Raw genomic sequence first — 18,222 nt, forward strand, 5'->3', positions numbered from 1 at the left:
GGTTGTTGGTAATGAAATATGATTGGAATCAAAAAAAAAAAAAAGTTGTCGGTTATAATATTTATTTGGTTTGAGTTTTTGAACCAATAACCCGCCCGGGACCTGCATCTAAAAGAAGATGGAGAACAGCCAATAGGACATTAGAGTTTCAAGAAACCCAAATTTGATCATTTCCAATGACACACTTACACACGCACACAGAGATATGTACACATAAAGAGCAGTATAAAGAGAAAATCTGATAGCCTGTAAAGAGTATAGAAATATACATCAGATCATATTTTTGAGGGTCATTAACAACAGTCCAACTAAAGAGCACAATCATTTGTATTCTGTAATATACCTACATGTAATTTCAAAAGCTATTAAAAAAAAAAGCATCATTCCTAATCTACTATAGACTTGACACTTGTTTAAGCCAATCATATCTGTTCGGAATAAACAACAAGAAAGATTCCATATCCACATATATCATCCTCTTTTATCTCAGTGCATGTCTGTCTTTGTGCCTGTCTGTGCTTTTATGTATGTGTATGTCTGTATATGTTCGTTCTTAATTGAATATCGGGTTTTATTTGTAGTGTTCATTAAATGTACAAAAAAGAGAGAGGAACTTATTAAATTGAATCATAGCAACCAAAACAAAAAATCCCCCCAAAACCCAAAACTTAAAAACAAAAACAAAAAAAAAAGGTTTCTTATTTTGTTTCAATATTTATCTTTTTAAAAAGAAATATACAACCTAACAACAAACAAACAGCAAAACAACAAAGAAAGGGCTTCTTTGTGTCTTTTCTGTTTTTGGTTCTTTAAAAAAGATTACTATTCGTTCCTTTTTCTTTTTTTTCTTTAAAAAAAAAAAAAAAAAAGTTCCATAACCTTGGTCTTGTTTGTTGCTATATATTATTTTTTGGTATTTTTTTTTTCTGTGATGTAAGTTCTCCGATTGTGAAACCTTTCCTGACCGTGCGATACAAAAAAAAATTGATTTGTTACAAAAGAGTACTAAGCGGAGAGGTTGCACGTGGTAGACTAAAACGCACGTACATTCTAACCAACAAAACCTGACTTAAATTGGCTTAAATTGACTAGCTGGACTTGTAAAGCCAAATGATATTCCACTATTACTACTAGTTACTTTGGCTACGACTTAACGATGGATATTAGTTTCTTTTGGTAATCAAAGCCAACCCAACCCGATTCAATTCAATTGACTTCAATTAATGATTTACTTTATTTTTTTATTGTTCAATTGGATACATGTTTTGTTAAATCTTTATTCGATCTTATTCCATTACATTCTAAACAAAATAAACAATTTTAATACAATTTTTTTTTCTATTTTACCTATTTATGTATTCCAAAAAAATATATATTGGGGGGGGAGTAAAGGGAAAAACTGAAATATATTATGTATATATATAAAAAAAAAATTATATGGTTAAAAGTAACCATGGCTAAAATTTTTGTTACTTTTTTTTTTTTTTTTTTTTGGTTTTTTCTCCACCTCCACTTTTACCTCCTCTTACTGCCCGTTTTTATTTTCTCTCTCCCGCCTTATCATACTACTCCTCTTAATCTTCTTCTTCCTCTCATCTCCCTCCCCCCATTTTTTTTTTAAATTATATACATATTATATTACATAAAAAGACACACGGACACACAGACACACAGACAATAATATATATATATATATATAACAAAAAAGAGAGAAAATAATAAGACTCTATTTATTTTTATAATATCTTGATTAACAAATAAAGTAAAATAAAAAAAAGTTTCTTTTTTATTCTTGTGTTGCCTTTGACCATCTTTCTTATCTTTTATCTTTTTTTTTTTTAAAATATATATATATATATATATGTAGATATGTATATATATATGTAGTGCACTGATTAAAAAGAGAAAGAAAAAGAAAGGATCTTGATAAAATAATAGTATTAGTATATTACTGTGAAGAGGTATCTATAAAATCAATATCGGATCAAAATCCAAAATCCAAAATTCAAATCAAATATTCATTCTGCATTATCTTTTCATTTCATTTCATTTGATCGTGTTGAATTACTGTTTTGCTATACTTTTGCCTATAGACACACAGACACAATATAAATAAATCAATATACATTATATAATCTCAACAAAAATTACTCTCCTTCTAATGAATATAAAATGGTTTGGTGGCGTGAGAAAAAGGTTGGATTGCATAGAAAGGATGAATGATTCGGCGAAGACTGCTTTTTATTTTTTATTTTGTATTTATATATATATAATAAAAAGAAAACAATTCTTTGTACTCTCTAGACTTGTGTACAACAGAGCAGTAAGCTACAAACTATAAGCTACAGGAACTACAAGCTCTAGCAACAAACTCCATACAATATATATATAGGAAGCACAAAACTATCTACCTATCTGCGCACATGTGCACACATGTACACACACTTACTTACTCTCACACCCATGGACTTTCTTACTTGCTTACTCAATATATACTATAATACAATGTAAAAGAAAAAGTAACTTGATAGATCAGTGTATAGATTAATTTGTATACAAATTTTCGGATGTCTTTAAGATATATGTATATAAATATTATATAATTTCAAGTTCCCTTAGGGTTGGTACTCCAAGAACGTTTATAATAAAGTTTATACTTCTTTCCTTTTCTTTTTTTACCCGTGAAATAATATCCAAGAATGGATCTATCAAAAAAAAAAAAGTGAAATAATTACTTGCTGCTGCTACTAATTACTTACTTTCCGATAATTGAAACAAATTATTGGTTGGAAGATAAAATAACCTTTTATATGTATTTATTTCTTTAGTGTTGAGCCGGTTACCGGAAGGAACAAAAAGGAACAAAAAAAAAGGATAATGGTAACGAAAAATAATTTCCAGATATAAACATACACACACACACACAGAGATACATAATTGATCTCTTATACTCAGACTCCTTCGTTTTGTTTGTTCGTTGGTTGATTTTTATATATATAAATATATTTCGGATTTGTTACGACGATCACTAGCATATTGTAATATGAATGTACATTTATACATAGAGATAGACCAGACAGTCAGACAGTCTAGCTCTAGTTCTAGTTCTAGTTCTAGTCTGGTTTAGTTTAGCTTGATTTGATTTGATTTACTCTCGTCTGATCTTGTTCTGTCCTGTACTGTCCGGTCTGGTCTGGTCTGGTCTTGTCTAATTTATGTTGGCTATGATGACCATCATATTATATTATTGTTATTATTATATATCTAGCTTGTATATATTTTATATTTCAATTAATAATAATAATAATTTGGCAAAAAGTTTGTTCCGTTCCAAAAAAAATATATATATAAAATAAAATAAAATAAAAGTATTGAAGAAAGGGTTAGCAAATTCCGCTTATCTAAACAGGACAATGATACCAATCACACTCTAAACGGTCACCATGGTAACATAATAAACTGTATGTACCCTTGGCAACTACTTTATCTAAATATACATATGTACTCATTACACAACAACAGTAATAACTAGCAACAGGTAACAGGTAACAGAACAAAGAAGGACAGTAAAGTATAAGTATTTTTTTTTTTGTTTGTTTGTGATTCCAAGATCATGGTTCCTTTTTTTATTTTATTTTATTTTATTTTATTTATTTTGGACCGGGGTTGCTGAGTCCCCACACAAGTAAAAGAAGAAGAAGAAGAAGAAAAAAAAATATGCTTCAAGTGCTACGATTCTTACACAATAAATCAAAAAAAAAAAAAGAAGGATACAGGACCAGCATTGTTTGTTTAAATGTCTCAATGTTCACTTTATCCATGCATACAGACATAAATATAAATAAATATGTACCTCTGTGTGTGGGTAGTGAGTATCTGTTTTTAGGTTTCTGTCCAAAATAACTTTCTCTGTTTGATTCCAAAATAAAAAAAAAAAAGTAAAAGAGTAATCAAGGAATGAATGACATGTAATCTGTCTGTCTATTTGTCTATCTGCCTATCTATGTGTATATATTTAGCCTCAATTCAACACACTTTGATTAAAGTACAGACAAGGTACATCGATATCAATGAATAAATGAAAAGATGCTCATTGATTCAATCTGATCTAATTTGATTTGATTTGATTGCATATTTTCCACGTGTTGATAAGAGATGTTAGCCATTCAAATCAAATGTCTCGAGAACAAATAATGATAATAATAAACAAACAAAATACAAGACAAATACTGTAAATATTACACACTAGAAAATTCCAAAAAAAATAATAAAATTTAGGGACAAATATATATATAAAATATGCTATTCTTTAAACTATTGACACAATTGTATAATCATAAATAAATAGTATCAGTGCGTTTGAAAATAAAAAATAAAATAAAATAAAGCATAAAAAAGATTCCAAACAAAATAGGAGGAATATACATTTTTTTTTTTTTTTTTTTGGGGGGGGGGGGGGGTTTGGTGGTAAATATGTAGGTAGGAAGAAGTATAAAAGTAGAGAAGTCTTTTTTTTTTTTTAAAAAAAAAGGGCAAATGTCTGGGTCTGAAATGGAACCCGGGTTTTAAAATATTATTTATAAGTTTAAATCAATAAAAACAGTAACAGATACGTCATCAATGGTTACTCTTCTTAATTTATACATATTCTAAATATATATATGTATATATATATAAATGTACTTCTTTAAGTTTCTTTTACTGGGATCAATCAAAAGTAAAAAGATCAAGCATAGATAAATAGAAGAAGTACCTCTATTTTAGAGTATTAAAACTCATCACATAATTATCATATACAAAGAGAAAAAAAAAATCAAAAATCAAGATTTTACACACTATTTACAATTTTGCACTACTATACTTTCTTTTTGCGCTACTGCACACAAAGAGAGAGAGAGAAGATATTTTTGGTTACCAAGAACCTTGAAATCATTTATCCTATTTGACGTCAGCGAACTAAAATAAAGTCAAGTCAACTCTCAACTAATAGTAGCAAATACCAAAAGCACACAAGTCATGTTTAAAAAAGAAAAAGGAACTTTGGATTCTTTGTACGTCACTGTATTACTTGAATATCTTCTTATATTATTATTTTTTATTCCACAGAATCCAATAAAATCCAACCCAATAATAATGTAAAATTTCAGTATTTCAAAAAATCAAAGTAAAATATATATATATATATATATATATATATACACAAAGAAGAACACTACAGAACTAAAGATATTATGAAATTCCAGGGAAATCGACAATGTACCTTTATATATATATGTAAGAATATGTTTATGTCTTTATGTATCTGTGAATTAATATTGAATATTGAATATTGAATACATTGTATGTAATGTAATGTTATGTAATGTAATGTATGTGTGGATATCTTCTTGCTCCTGTGCTTGCAATATTTTGTTTTCCATTTTACTACTTATTGGTATTGAAACCCCCCCCCCCTCCTCCTCCTCCCTCACCTCTCCCCCAACTTCTTTTCCCCTCCACAATTGAGGTACACCGATTATTTATCGAATGTTTAAAAAACAAGCAAACCAATAAAAAAAAATATATATACGAAAATGTATATGTGTCTACGTATACATACATATATATTTTAGACCTATTTGTCATTTCTATATTTCTATATTTGATTACCAACACATTATAGAAATTGGTCTAGATGTCTCGCAAATATTCCATTATATATACATACATACATTAGTGAGTGAGTATAGGTGTGCATAGTAATATTTTAATGTATCCAACAAATGAATAGACCAAGAATCACTATCACTATCACTATCATTAGTGCTATTATTTTATAAAATAACCCAATAATCACAAATATACATATATGTATATAAAGGAGAGGTAGTATGAAGGTTAAGATCAAGATAAAGGAGAATCCATTTTTTTTTGCTAGGAGGTCTATTGTCCAAATGAATATATGGATCTTGATCTTTCTTTAGATTCAAAAATAAACTGTTTCTCTTTGAGACCAGCCAAATTATTCACCATAGTAACACAAGCGCACAAAGATAGAGAGAAGAAATAGTATTATTCCTGTATTCTAGGTATATTTCCTGCTATTGGTTGACTGTAGACATATAAATATCTTGCTGTTATTATTTTAGGGTCTATTAACAAGAATACCCGCAGAAAATACTAGTAGAGTCCAATATTCTACAGGAATCACAATGACAGTATCAATCTATAAAGCATAATGATGATAATGATGGTATTACTAATAAAAGAAAAAAAATGAATTTCAAATACCAATTCAATGCTACTTCTTCTTGTTCTTCTTTTATATAAAAATAGATAAATGATTTCTCTTTTCCCCCCAAAAAAAAGAAAGAAAATACAGATCAATTTCATTCAAGAAGGTCATTCGTTCTTTGACTGTAATATTTATTACAAGTCATTTTGTAAATAATTCATTTCGTTTACTTGTTCAATAAAGATAATTAAAATATTAGTCAACAGCATTATTCTTTATATATATATATATATATATATATTTATAATTATTAATGCTGTATATTCTTTTCTGTATACTAACTCAATCAGGGTCCTCAAATCAAATATGTATTAACAACAAAGCGGCCATTTCTCTCTTTCTTCATTTGATTTCTTATAACTGGCCTTTCCCCCCCAAAAAGAATAATAACAAGAAAAGAGGGAGAAGTATTTATTAGCTATCATTGCCATTAGCATTAGCATTATCATTATCATTAGCATTGACATTCTTATTCTTATTTTTAATATAATAATAATAATAATAATAATTAGTCCAATTGATCTGCTCGTATTGCTTTTTTTTTTTGAAAAAAAAAAGATAGCAATGTTACCCTACTTCTTTCCTTTAGTGTATGTGTGGGCATTAAGTTCTGCAACAACAGCAACAAAAAGCACACAAATTGTTTAATAAATATAATGTTTCTCTCTTGCTTACATTCTCTTCTTTCTTTTGTGGATCTTGAAACCCTCCTGAATTATGTTTTATTTGGAAACTCCCTGAATTAGAGAATTGAATATCACTAATGTTACAAGCTTTATATTGTCAATTCATTTATATCAAATAAAATATAAATCAATTAACAGCTATTGGCTTTTTACAAATCTATCTACACACACACACATATTATTTCATTCAATATTATCCCCTTGCAGTCAATGATATGTTTGTTGCTACTGCTGTTTTTGCGTCAATAATACATATAGGAGTAAGTATAAAAGCCCTTTTTATCTTCTTCTTCTTCTTTCTCTTTTTTATTATTATTTATGAATACTTGTAGACTGTTCTTTGGTGTGTACTACAAAGGAATACATATAAGAGAGAGAGAGAGAGAGAAAGAGGCGGTTGTACGACACGGCTTCCCTTAAAGAAATATAGTTTACAGAATATATATCATATTCAAAAGTACAAGTAGATATGTTTATTTGGAGGGAAAACAAGCAAAAAAAGTCATACAAGTAAATCAAGGAATAGAAAAAGAAAATGAATCCAACAAAAGAGGGCTGAATTGATGAGTAGGTCCAGGTATATGATATATAGGAGACAGCACAATATCTACATTTATAAGTGTAAAGAAACTTTCTTTAAAAAAGGAAAATCTTACAACCTCGCCGTTTGTCGTGTTACTCATAAACAAGTTCAACCAAAAAGGTTTATCACACACACACACAGAGAGAGAGAGAGACAAACAAGCTTTTAAGGAGACAATGAAAGTAAAACTAAAAGCAAAATAAAGAAACATGGTATTCTTACACAAGAAAGTAGATAAATCCTATTCTTATTTTTTTTCTCTCTCTCTTTTTCTCTTTCTTTATTATTGACATATATATATAATTTATTAATGATAGTTAATGGTTCAGAAGATGCAATGTCAGTCAGAATGCAGCTTCCGTCTGGTGTAGTTGGGCCAGACGTACTCGAGATAGTTTCTGAAGTCATATCCTTGACTTGTATCACAGTCCTCGGTGTCGCAATGGGCTCAAAAACGTATGGAGAGCAGATAAAGACAGTGAACTATGGGCGAGTCCTGGTCATTCTGTTGTATTTCCTCTCCTGGGCATTTGCAACCACATCAGTAGTCCTGGTATCTACGAACAACAGTATGTATGAATTATCTATATTTATAAACATATAATATCTTTATGTACTAACCAATACTCTAGATAACATGATTTCTTGTACATTGGCTATGCTCACATGCGATATCTTTTATGCTGGCAGTAAAGTGGCAATCTATGCATGGTAAATATAGAATCTAATATATTTCTTATCAATTTTAATTAATTTTATGTATATATGTATATGTATATTGGTCGATTCTTATTTTATTTTTTTACAAAAGGTTAGTAGAGAGAGTTCATCTAGTAACAGCCGTAAAGACAACACGTCTCAAGACATGTGAATACAGAGTCCATGTATTACTGCTGTGTCCATATATAATCATCTTTGCTCTTATGGTAAGTTTATATTTCTACAATAATAACAGCAATGTACTTTAATATTTATAGCAGCCTTGAATAAAATTCTTATAATAAATCCTAAATATGTATTTTGGAGGTTTTTTTTTTTTTTTTAGCTTGCATACAGAAATATCTATCTTGAGCCAGATGGTAAATGTACCATTGGATTACAACCGGTTGCCAGTGTTCCATTACTGGTAATTTTTAGCAAAAATACAGATATATATATATATATATATTAAATACTACTTTAAACGCATAACAAGGATACTTAAAAAAATCATTAAATATCTCACTATCTCTCTATTTTAATCCTTAATATTTTTCTTTTATCTGACTACTTGATCTGTTGAACTTGCCTGTTTGTGTATCTATCGGTCTACCAATTCGTGCAACATTTCTAATATGTCCAATATGCCTATCTTTCTATTTTATATGATAGGTTTACGATTTTGTATGTAATTAACATAATTGAAATATGTTTGTGTGCACAAGCATATTTTTTTTTATTTTATTTTTTATTGTTAAACTAAGAATTTCAAAAAATAATAATAATATTGTTTGATAGTTATTTAACCTTTATTTGACCTGGCTGTTTATGAGACCGTTGATGAACGTTGGTCGTAATTCGCGCATGGACTGGCGAAGATCGAGACTGTACAAACTGGCCCGTCGTACACTTGTAGCCTCTCTGGTATCTCTCTTGGTGTCCTTTGCCAATGTGTTGGTTGTTGTGATTACTCAAGGTCATGAAAGAGGACTAGTGTGTTTGACCATGTGCACGGTTGATGTAACTGTAAGAATATGAATTTATTATATACTATCTACCATTCTTATCATTCTTTTTCTTTTAATATATATATATATATATATATATATAGGTAAATGTTGTTACAGTACATTGGGCAAGTACAATTTTATTTTGTTTTGTTTTGTCGCTTAGACTAAAAAAAAAAAGATTGTATATCTAATGTCTAATTGTTTACTTGATGTATAGGTAACCACATCTACTTCTCGTAAGAACAAGGATCCTCGACAAAAGGCTGTCAATAGGGCTGACAATACAGCTACGGAAATAATGACCTTTGATACTGGAGAGCCAGGAACAAAGTCTCAAAAGATCATCAAGAATTCTTCACCCATGCCACATATTGATAGTCTTTCTTACGACAATGACAGTGACAGTGGACGATCGATCCAGACATCAAACACTAGTGCAAAACCCCTTCACCGATACTGATCTATTATAAAAGATTAAATAGAGAGAAAAGAAAATCTATATATGAATATAATCATGATTGTGATTTCTCTCTATCTATTGATCTATTGATCTCTTTTCTATAATAATTATATATTTAATTTAATTTATTGTTCCTTTCTCTTTCTCTTTTTTTTTTGTATATAAAAAAAAAAGAAAATGGTATAATCTTTCTATATTCACATTCTAATTTCTATAATAAATAAATAAAAAAGTCTAATTTAATGGAATTCGATTGAATTGAATCTTTACGCCTTTAGGATAAAACTGCTCAGTTTAGAAAATTTATTCACTTTAATAAAATCAATAGAAAAATATATATTTTCTGTATCTGATGTTATTGTTATTATTATCCTTGTTGATCCGAATCAGATCTATATAATGATTCAACGTTCTTTCTTTTGTTCTTTATATTTATATATATTATGTATATATATAATAAAATAAAAAGGAAAATGAGGGGGGAGGGGGGGTTTGAATGGTAATAATATATAAATTTTAGATCTATAGAAGAGATCTTGGGGGGGGGGGGGAGTGTAAAAAGAAAAAGAAAGAAAAAGGAACCACGTAAATTTTTATTTTTTTTTGGTTTATCAGATGGTGGAGTTGATTTGATCTTTTAGGTATTCATTGGCTACTATTATTTTCATTCTTATTGATTGTTCTATAGCTAACAGTAAAACGATGGCAACAAACAATAAGAATGTATAAATTGACAATTGATAAGTAACGATGGCAACAGTCATCGGTATCCAAACTAATGGCATGTTTGTCTGTATACTTTTTCATAAAAATGTTAAAATAATTGCGTTTAACAAGACTAAAAAAATAAATAAAAATTAAGTCAGGGTCCATATAATTTTTTTTTTCTATTTAAATTTCTTTTTTCTACAAATCAGCCAAACAAAAAAAACAAATCCAATACACAGGCACAAATATTGTTGTAATTGCTGATTCTTTCTTTTTTTTTTTTTTTTGGTATATAAAAAATAAAATAAAAAAGATCTGATAAGATATTTCTGCAAGGTGTAACACCAACTTTTTTTTTGGCAGCACACAAAAAAAACACATTTAACCGGAGATTAAACTTTGTTTACATAAAAGAAACAAAGAAACAAAATTCAAATTCAAACTCAAATTCAAATTCAAATCTACAAAGGACACACATATATTTATTTTACGAACACACACAAACAAACACAAAATAAAATAAAAAGACAACGTCATTTGTGACTCATTTGTCATGATCGAGGCACAGCCAATAAGGTTTATCCTGAGATCTAAAAGTGCCTTGCTGGGTTGAAGCTTGACAACGGACCATTGGCAGTTTTACCTCTAACTTTTTTATTTTTGAATCTAATGAGAAAAAAAAAAGGGGGGAGAAGAAAAGGGAGAAAAGGGAGAAAAGGGAAATGAAAGGGAAAACCAGTGGAATTTCAAAAGCAAGATATCATTATTGCTGTTGTTGTTTCAATAAAACCCACGCATATATATACTGAAAAGGTGACCTTGCTATTGGATATCGATGTTATGATTAATAGTAGTAGGAGTGATATGTATAATGTACTCATTTTACTGTTAGAAATACCAACAAATGATGAATTGCTTATAATACTACAAACAACGTGTCAATTAAATAAGATCTATGCATATACATATACATATATGTTTGTGCGTGTGAGAAAGCGTGTCTTGTTGAATACAACATTCTTAAATGTTTATTTTGTACTTATGGTTGCCATGGATCCAGACTTTCTTTCTTTTATTGATTGATATACTTATTTTTTGTGCTTATAAAAAACCAAGCTAAATTTGATTGTATTGTAATAAGAAGAGTGCTATACTACAATATTCTTATATATTTAAAGATATAGATATAAAGAAAAGTAAAAAGAAGCATATAAGCAAGCATTGATTGCTTTCATTATTATTATTTTGGGGATTTAGGGTAATGTAAAGTCCATTGTGTTTCAATTTGAAAGTTCAATGATTTCATTTGAATTATCCAATACCAAATAGAATACAGCATTCATTTTAATAATAATCGTGCCCTGATGCTTAAAAGACTTTCTTTGGCCAGCACATTATATTGTAGTGTATCAGAATAAAATACAAACATACAGCCATAAAAATATACTGTATTATATATTAAATTTTAAATGAAAGTTACGATTGGCTAGATAAGAAGGTCTCGGACAAGCAAAAATAATAATAATAATAATAATATATATATATATATAATGAAATTTAGATTACACTGCAAAAACTGTGTATAATCTTCCTTCTGGTTCTTGTTGTTTATATTATACATATATACATGTAATATACACATGCTCTTTTACAGATTGTAGAATCGTCCAATAAGATTCATTAGATCTATCCACACACGCACATACTCGCGCACGCACACTTTTTCTTTCTTTTACCATTAAAATAATAATAAAACTCATCTAATTTTATCCAGGTACAGCTAATTAAACATGTACACAGCACACAAATAAAATCTATCAATCTACTGATTTATCTATTAATCAGTCAATCAATCGATCAAGAAAAAGAAAAAGAAAGACAAAGTCCGTGCTTATTTTCCGTAAACCCCACAAGCCGTCTGTTCTCTTTAGTTTTATTTTGCTCTCTATTTATTGTCTGGTGTATTAACAGACCCCGCGATATCACGTTCCGTGACTGTGTGATAAGCACTCCAGGTACCACAAAGAAATAAAGAAAATTTGGGGGGAGACGGATACGGAGACGAGAAAGAGGATTCTTTTGATTGTCCTTAGGATTAAATACATTGGACTCAATCAAAAATAAATAAATAAAATTAAAATATAAATGCTTGGATTTTGGTATCTGTCGACATTATTTTTTTCTTCTTCTATAATTAAAGATTTAATATGTTCAGGCTATTGCAGTAATAATGATAATATTTTCTGTTTTTAGGGTTTTCACAGAAACAAAAGGACATTTCAACTACTTGTATTCTTTATCTTTATTTTCATTGTGTGTATAATATATATATATATATATATATATATTTCACCCTAAAATATACTTAATCATGCATTTCTCACAAATCTTATTACATGTTCTAGCCAAATTATAATAATATCCTTAAAGGAATAATAAAACAAAAGATAGAGAGAAGGGGCGAAGGGAAATAGGAGCAAAAAGAAGCAGAAGAAGTAGAAGAAAAAGGATTAAGATGATGATATTAATGTCCCATCTTCTTAGCTAGCAATAATGATAATCATCACAAGAAAACACAATTTTCATTTGTATAGTTTCTCGCACGGCTCTTTCTCTCTCTCTCTCTCTGCAAGGGACTAGTCTTTGATATACATATATATTTTTGAAAGAAAACGTGTTTGAGGATCTCTTTTCTCTTTCTTTCTATAGAGCCAAACTAGTACTTTTACCTATAGTACAATATAATTATTTTAGATGATGTTGATCAATTATACCTTTTTTAAAAGAAAACTCTAAATTTCAATCTGTTTTCAGTGGGTATTTATTGATATAGAATTTTTGTAATAACAATAAACAATATGAAATAGTGCTTGGAATGTTTCAAATGTGTAAAAGGAAAAGGGGAAATTGGTTATTACCATTATTGAAAGCCAAGAAGAAGGTATATCATTAGTGTTGGTGTATGCATGTATGTTCTCCCAGTTCAATAATACATAATGACGTACAATGAAAGAGAGTTCTGGGAAACATGCAAGCTTTTAATTATTGTTGTTGTTGTTTCACTCATACAGAGTCAATAGAGAAATAAAGAAACTAAATAAGGAATATTTGGACATTTGCTTTAGGATTTAGATTTGATTCGGGGTACATCTACATACAAATATGCATGTATCTATATGTATCGTGTTATCTTTAAACAAGTTGTAATCCGGATCTTAATTACCTTGATTTGGCTTGGTTTTTGTGCTCATTCAAAATTATTCATTATCCTCCTCCTTAGTTTTTTGTACCTTTTATAACATGATAATTATAACAATCAAAAGGCAAAAACTGATTTGAAATACTTTATAAAGAGAATGAATACCAAAAAAAAAAACAAATCAAGATTTTACACAATAATAATAGTAAAATATATATATTGATTGAATAGCATCAAGGACAACAAATTATAATTGTATAATTATATATATTTTTTTTGAGGGGGTTTGGGTTTGGGTTTGATTCTTTTTTTTTTTTTTTTTTTTTTTTTGGAGAAAAGGGGGAGTGTAGTTATGATGGTGGTGGTGGTGGTGGTAGTGATGATGATGATGATAATGAAGTTAAAAAAAAATAAAAGAGAAAGGGAATGTGGTGAGTAAATGAGCAAGTGAGTGAGTGGGTTTATGTTAGATACGTTTAGGTAGCCTTCTTGATCTTAAAGTTCTTGGAGGCAAAGGTACAGTCCTCATCAGACTTCTTGGATGAGACGACAAGTCCATAGTAGTAGCTTGCACTCTCATCAACAGGGTTGGCCTGGGGTAGGACAACCTGGTCTTTGATGGTCACAATGTTGGTGAAGCTCTCGTCGCCAGTCCAGACAGTATCGACCAGCTCGTCTTCTTCAGTGTCGCCCTTGACCTTGTAGAGGAGAACTTTCTTGAGAGTGCCGGTCTGGGAAGACGAGTCACGTTCGGCAATGATGGCTGCATGCTCACCCTCTGTGTAGACCTTACCCTCCTTGGGAGACTTGACTTCCAGACCAAAGCAGCCCTTAAAGTGCTCAGGGTGGTAGTATGCAGCATTGTTCAAGGCCTGGCTGTATTGAGTCGAGCCATCATCATTGGTGTGCAGACCAGTGGTGACCTTGAATGTGTGGGTTGTTTCCAAGCAATCTGGACCATGTTGACCATTGATCTGATTTGTGACCCAGACACTATATATATATAAAATAATAAAAATTTTAATTACAGTTTTAGTATTCCAGTCAAGTTATTTTTAGTCATTATTGGTTATTTTATGATCAAGTTTAATTAGTCAAAAATAGTTAAGCTAATACAATGAATTTTACCGGTAGTAGTAAAGACCTGCAGAGGCATTCTGGGGGATTGTGTCAGGGATCGATGCCTGCTGGTTCAATTCATAGCTTCCGTGCCAGACGTTCTTTACATACTGAGCCTGTCCAGTAGCCGATACCGAGTAAAGCTGTCAAATACAATAAAAATGAAATATTAATTCAAGAAAAAAAATATTTGTATGTATGTATATGTAAAAGTGCGTAGTATTCTTACATCAAGACCTGTGACGGTCTTTGTGTGTGCATCAGGTACTCTGTCTAATAATAAAATAAAACAAATAAAAAGGCATCTATCTTTAGTATGTTGAATCGTTTGTTAGACGATAACTTACTGACTGTGACCTTTGCTTCTGAACCAGCAACGAATACAGCGTTCTCATCGGGAGAGGGTACAGTCAGACCTATGGATCATCGATAGTTGATTTAATGTCTGGATCGGTTTGAATATATTAAATAAAATAATGTACCTTTGCACCACTCTTTAATTGCATCGGCGTACTCGTCTGCCTTGGTAAGGGTAACACAGCTGGCAAGAAGGACGGCAGAGAGTGTGGCAAGAGAGAATCTCATATTGTGTATAAAAGGTAAGAAGAAGAAGAAGAAGAAGAAGAAGGGGTGGGGGAAAAAGAGAGGGAAAGAAATAGAGAAAGAAAGGAAAAAAAAATTATATAAAATAAATAAAATAAATATTTAACCAACTAACTAAAAAAAGAATAAAAAAATTATAAAAATAAATAAGTAGAGAGATAAAAATAAAACTTGGAGGAGATTGAACAAGTCAAAAGGGGGTGGGATTAGGAAAGGTGGGGGAAATAAAGAAAGGTAAGTAAGGGGTATAGAAATAAAAGAAAAGAAATACGATACCTAAAATCAAGAACAGATACACAAAGAATAGAAGAATAGAAGAAGTGTATGGTGTCAATTGCTCAATACACACACACATATATATATATATATATATATATACACACATAATCTTGTTTTATTTTTTATTTTTTAAAATTTATTTATTTATTCAGTGATTTCAAATATCTCGGATTCATATTGACAGGATTGATCACCCTGATCAACATTAGCGCTACAAAGGATATACAAGATGGTCAATTTATTATTATTATTATCATATAGTCAAAAAGAGAAGGAAGAGGAAGAGGAAGAGGAAGAAGAAGTTCAAGCCCAAGGAGTCAAATGAATAAATATATAAAAGAAAGAAGTGTAATGCGGGTTATCAACAGTAATTATAGATTTTTGAAGTTCAGTAAAGTATAAAAATCAAATAGGTAAAATATGTATATTAAGCTTACCGGAACCAAAAATGATTTGGTAAGGTTGTGTTGAGTCGATTGAGGTCTTGCTGAATTGCAGTGATTTTGCTCATCTGGTCCTTTTCATCACTAGTCCATACAACCATACTCAACGTCTTTTCATCCTCTTTACGGACAATCGAAACCTCACTCAGGCTTGCGTTCTCTATCCTACTACCTACATAAATAAAATAATCACATTACATTACATGTCATTCAATATATATATATACTTATTTTGATTGGTGGTTGTTGGTTATTTTTAGTTTATAGATACCAATCCTAATTAACCACCCCTCCTTCCCTTCCCCTCCCCCTCTTGCTCTTTTTCACCAATCTCCTCCCATCCTTAAAATATATACATGTCTTTCAAACTAATCCTAATTTATATAATAATAATTTATTTATATTTATATTTAATTAATTATTATTTTCTTTAAAAAAAAAAAAAAAACCTTACCCAAGATGAGATAAATCGTTTGTTCTTCACTCCGGTGCACGACGGTACTCGCACTTGGGTACAAAACATCGACGCCTACAAACCAAACCAAACCAAACCAAAAAAAAAAAAAAGTCATACGATATATAGTATATTATGAATGTAAGTAACCTTGTTAAGAAGAGTAATATAAAATAATATAATATAAACCTTGGCAGCCTGTATCTCTTGTTACTAGATGCGGTGCTCCTGCACTAGGGTTCACCAGACCACCAATAATCACCAGAATACAAAGCACAAAGGCTGTCAAGTTAGAGAACATCGCGTAGATCAAAATGAACAAGATTATATTTGAAAGATAGATATATATATATATACAAAAGTTATTTTTAAAGAAAGAAAGAAAAGGTTTGCAAGCGAACAAGCGAACAAGCGAATAAAAAGGTAAGAAAAGAGAGAGAGAGAGAGAGAGAAAAAAAAAAGGGAACCAAAAAATAAAATAAAAAAATAAAAACCTTGTTTTCTTTGCCAGTTCAACTGCATGATGAACCAGTAGAAGCTTTTGAATGACAGTGGCTTGTAAGACAGAAAGGTCGAAAGGCCTTTTATATATATATCTCTTGTTCTATTAATGACTTTTTTTCTGGTATAGAGTAAGGGTAGGTAAAGGTAAGATAATGTACTGTAATATATTGTAGAATGTCAAATTCTATTTTTAAAGAAGATAGGTAACAATTTATAGATAAAATATAAAGGGCCCTTTACATACATAAATAGATATATACATTGTTGGCATGTATATGTTCTAGAAGCAAAAATCTAGCAAGCCAACAGTCAAAAGTTAATAGGTAGAAAACCAAATTATCTTTTAAAAAGAAAAAGAAAAAATATAGCTAAATTATATACACATACAAATTTGTGTAATGTATTTATAAATCATCATCCTCATCACCAATTCATAATACAATGACCCAGATCCAACCCTCTCTTTCTCTCCTTTATATTTCTTTTGTTCCCCTGGATATTATAAAATCATGTAAATATATACACAATAGAGATAGCGCAACATATTCTTACAGTCTAATAACCCACATTGACTTGTATTTGTATTCTACCCAGAATATTACATATACACTATTCTGATTATTGAAACAAAAAAATAAATAAAACAGGAATATCTGGTTTTATTATAGAACCAAAGGCCCAGACCAGTATCATATTTGAATATGTCATTTCTTTTATGTACTAGAAACATTATCAACACATTTTTCTTTTCTTGTTCTGATCTCATTATGAGAGGACCCTTTTTTTTTATATTACTTTTATTATTCTTCTTCCTTTAATAAACAAATACATTTCTTTCTTTTTAGACTAGTTCTTGCGGGATAAAGTTGCAGCTACAATAATAGTAACATATCATAGTATGTGTATATATTAAGGGCCCCAATTTTTTTTTGTATAATATATACGAGAGAAGGAGGAAGGTCAAAGTAGAGGGAGAAATAGACTACAATAAAAAAATAAAATAAAAGCGGTACATAAACTATATACACACACACATTTCATACGCCACATAAGATCACCAAGAAGTATTGAACAAAATGTATTTTTCTAACAATCCAAAGAAGAAGAATTTATAATCGCAAAAGATACGTTTGTACTTGATACTTATATTGTTATTTTAGGCTTCAATTACATACACACATAAATATATAGATATATATAT

The 18,222-nt window shown here is 29.8% G+C and overlaps 3 protein-coding genes across 3 annotated transcripts; 1 reads left to right on the forward strand and 2 right to left on the reverse strand.

Moving 5' to 3' along the window:
* Positions 1-7,880: 7,880 nt before the first annotated feature.
* Positions 7,881-9,836, forward strand: PHYBLDRAFT_182214 (hypothetical protein; the record flags this gene model as incomplete). Its single annotated transcript, XM_018438591.1, has 7 exons — positions 7,881-8,112; positions 8,176-8,254; positions 8,355-8,469; positions 8,589-8,669; positions 9,041-9,268; positions 9,354-9,377; positions 9,470-9,836. 7 exons carry the CDS (start codon positions 7,881-7,883, stop codon positions 9,710-9,712), a joined length of 1,002 nt encoding a protein of 333 aa, XP_018289362.1. The 3' UTR covers positions 9,713-9,836.
* A 3,982-nt stretch (positions 9,837-13,818) lies between these two features.
* Positions 13,819-15,379, reverse strand: PHYBLDRAFT_78412 (hypothetical protein). The gene is made up of 5 exons (XM_018443364.1): positions 15,221-15,379; positions 15,086-15,154; positions 14,968-15,011; positions 14,748-14,881; positions 13,819-14,612 (listed from the first exon to the last, which is right to left on the reverse strand). Exons 1-5 carry the CDS (start codon positions 15,321-15,323, stop codon positions 14,096-14,098), a joined length of 867 nt encoding a protein of 288 aa, XP_018289363.1. The 5' UTR covers positions 15,324-15,379; the 3' UTR covers positions 13,819-14,095.
* Positions 15,380-15,764: 385 nt separating this feature from the next.
* PHYBLDRAFT_66416 (hypothetical protein) lies at positions 15,765-16,818 on the reverse strand (the record flags this gene model as incomplete). Its single annotated transcript, XM_018441639.1, has 4 exons — positions 15,765-15,831; positions 16,058-16,235; positions 16,518-16,592; positions 16,707-16,818. 4 exons carry the CDS (start codon positions 16,816-16,818, stop codon positions 15,765-15,767), a joined length of 432 nt encoding a protein of 143 aa, XP_018289364.1.
* Between the last annotated feature and the right edge of the window lie 1,404 nt (positions 16,819-18,222).

This window comes from Phycomyces blakesleeanus (assembly GCF_001638985.1).
Source record: "Phycomyces blakesleeanus NRRL 1555(-) unplaced genomic scaffold PHYBLscaffold_16, whole genome shotgun sequence".
Taxonomy (NCBI): domain Eukaryota; kingdom Fungi; phylum Mucoromycota; class Mucoromycetes; order Mucorales; family Phycomycetaceae; genus Phycomyces; species Phycomyces blakesleeanus.

Excerpts from the sequence above, each read along its gene's own strand:
- PHYBLDRAFT_78412 (XM_018443364.1), bottom strand. The coding sequence starts at position 15,323 with ATGAGATTCTCTCTTGCCACACTCTCTGCCGTCCTTCTTGCCAGCTGT. Across the intron at positions 15,012-15,085 it reads AGAAGCAAAGGTCACAGTCA|ACAGAGTACCTGATGCACAC; the intron begins GTAAGTTATCGT and ends TTTTATTATTAG. Across the intron at positions 14,882-14,967 it reads AGACCGTCACAGGTCTTGAT|CTTTACTCGGTATCGGCTAC; the intron begins GTAAGAATACTA and ends TGTATTTGACAG.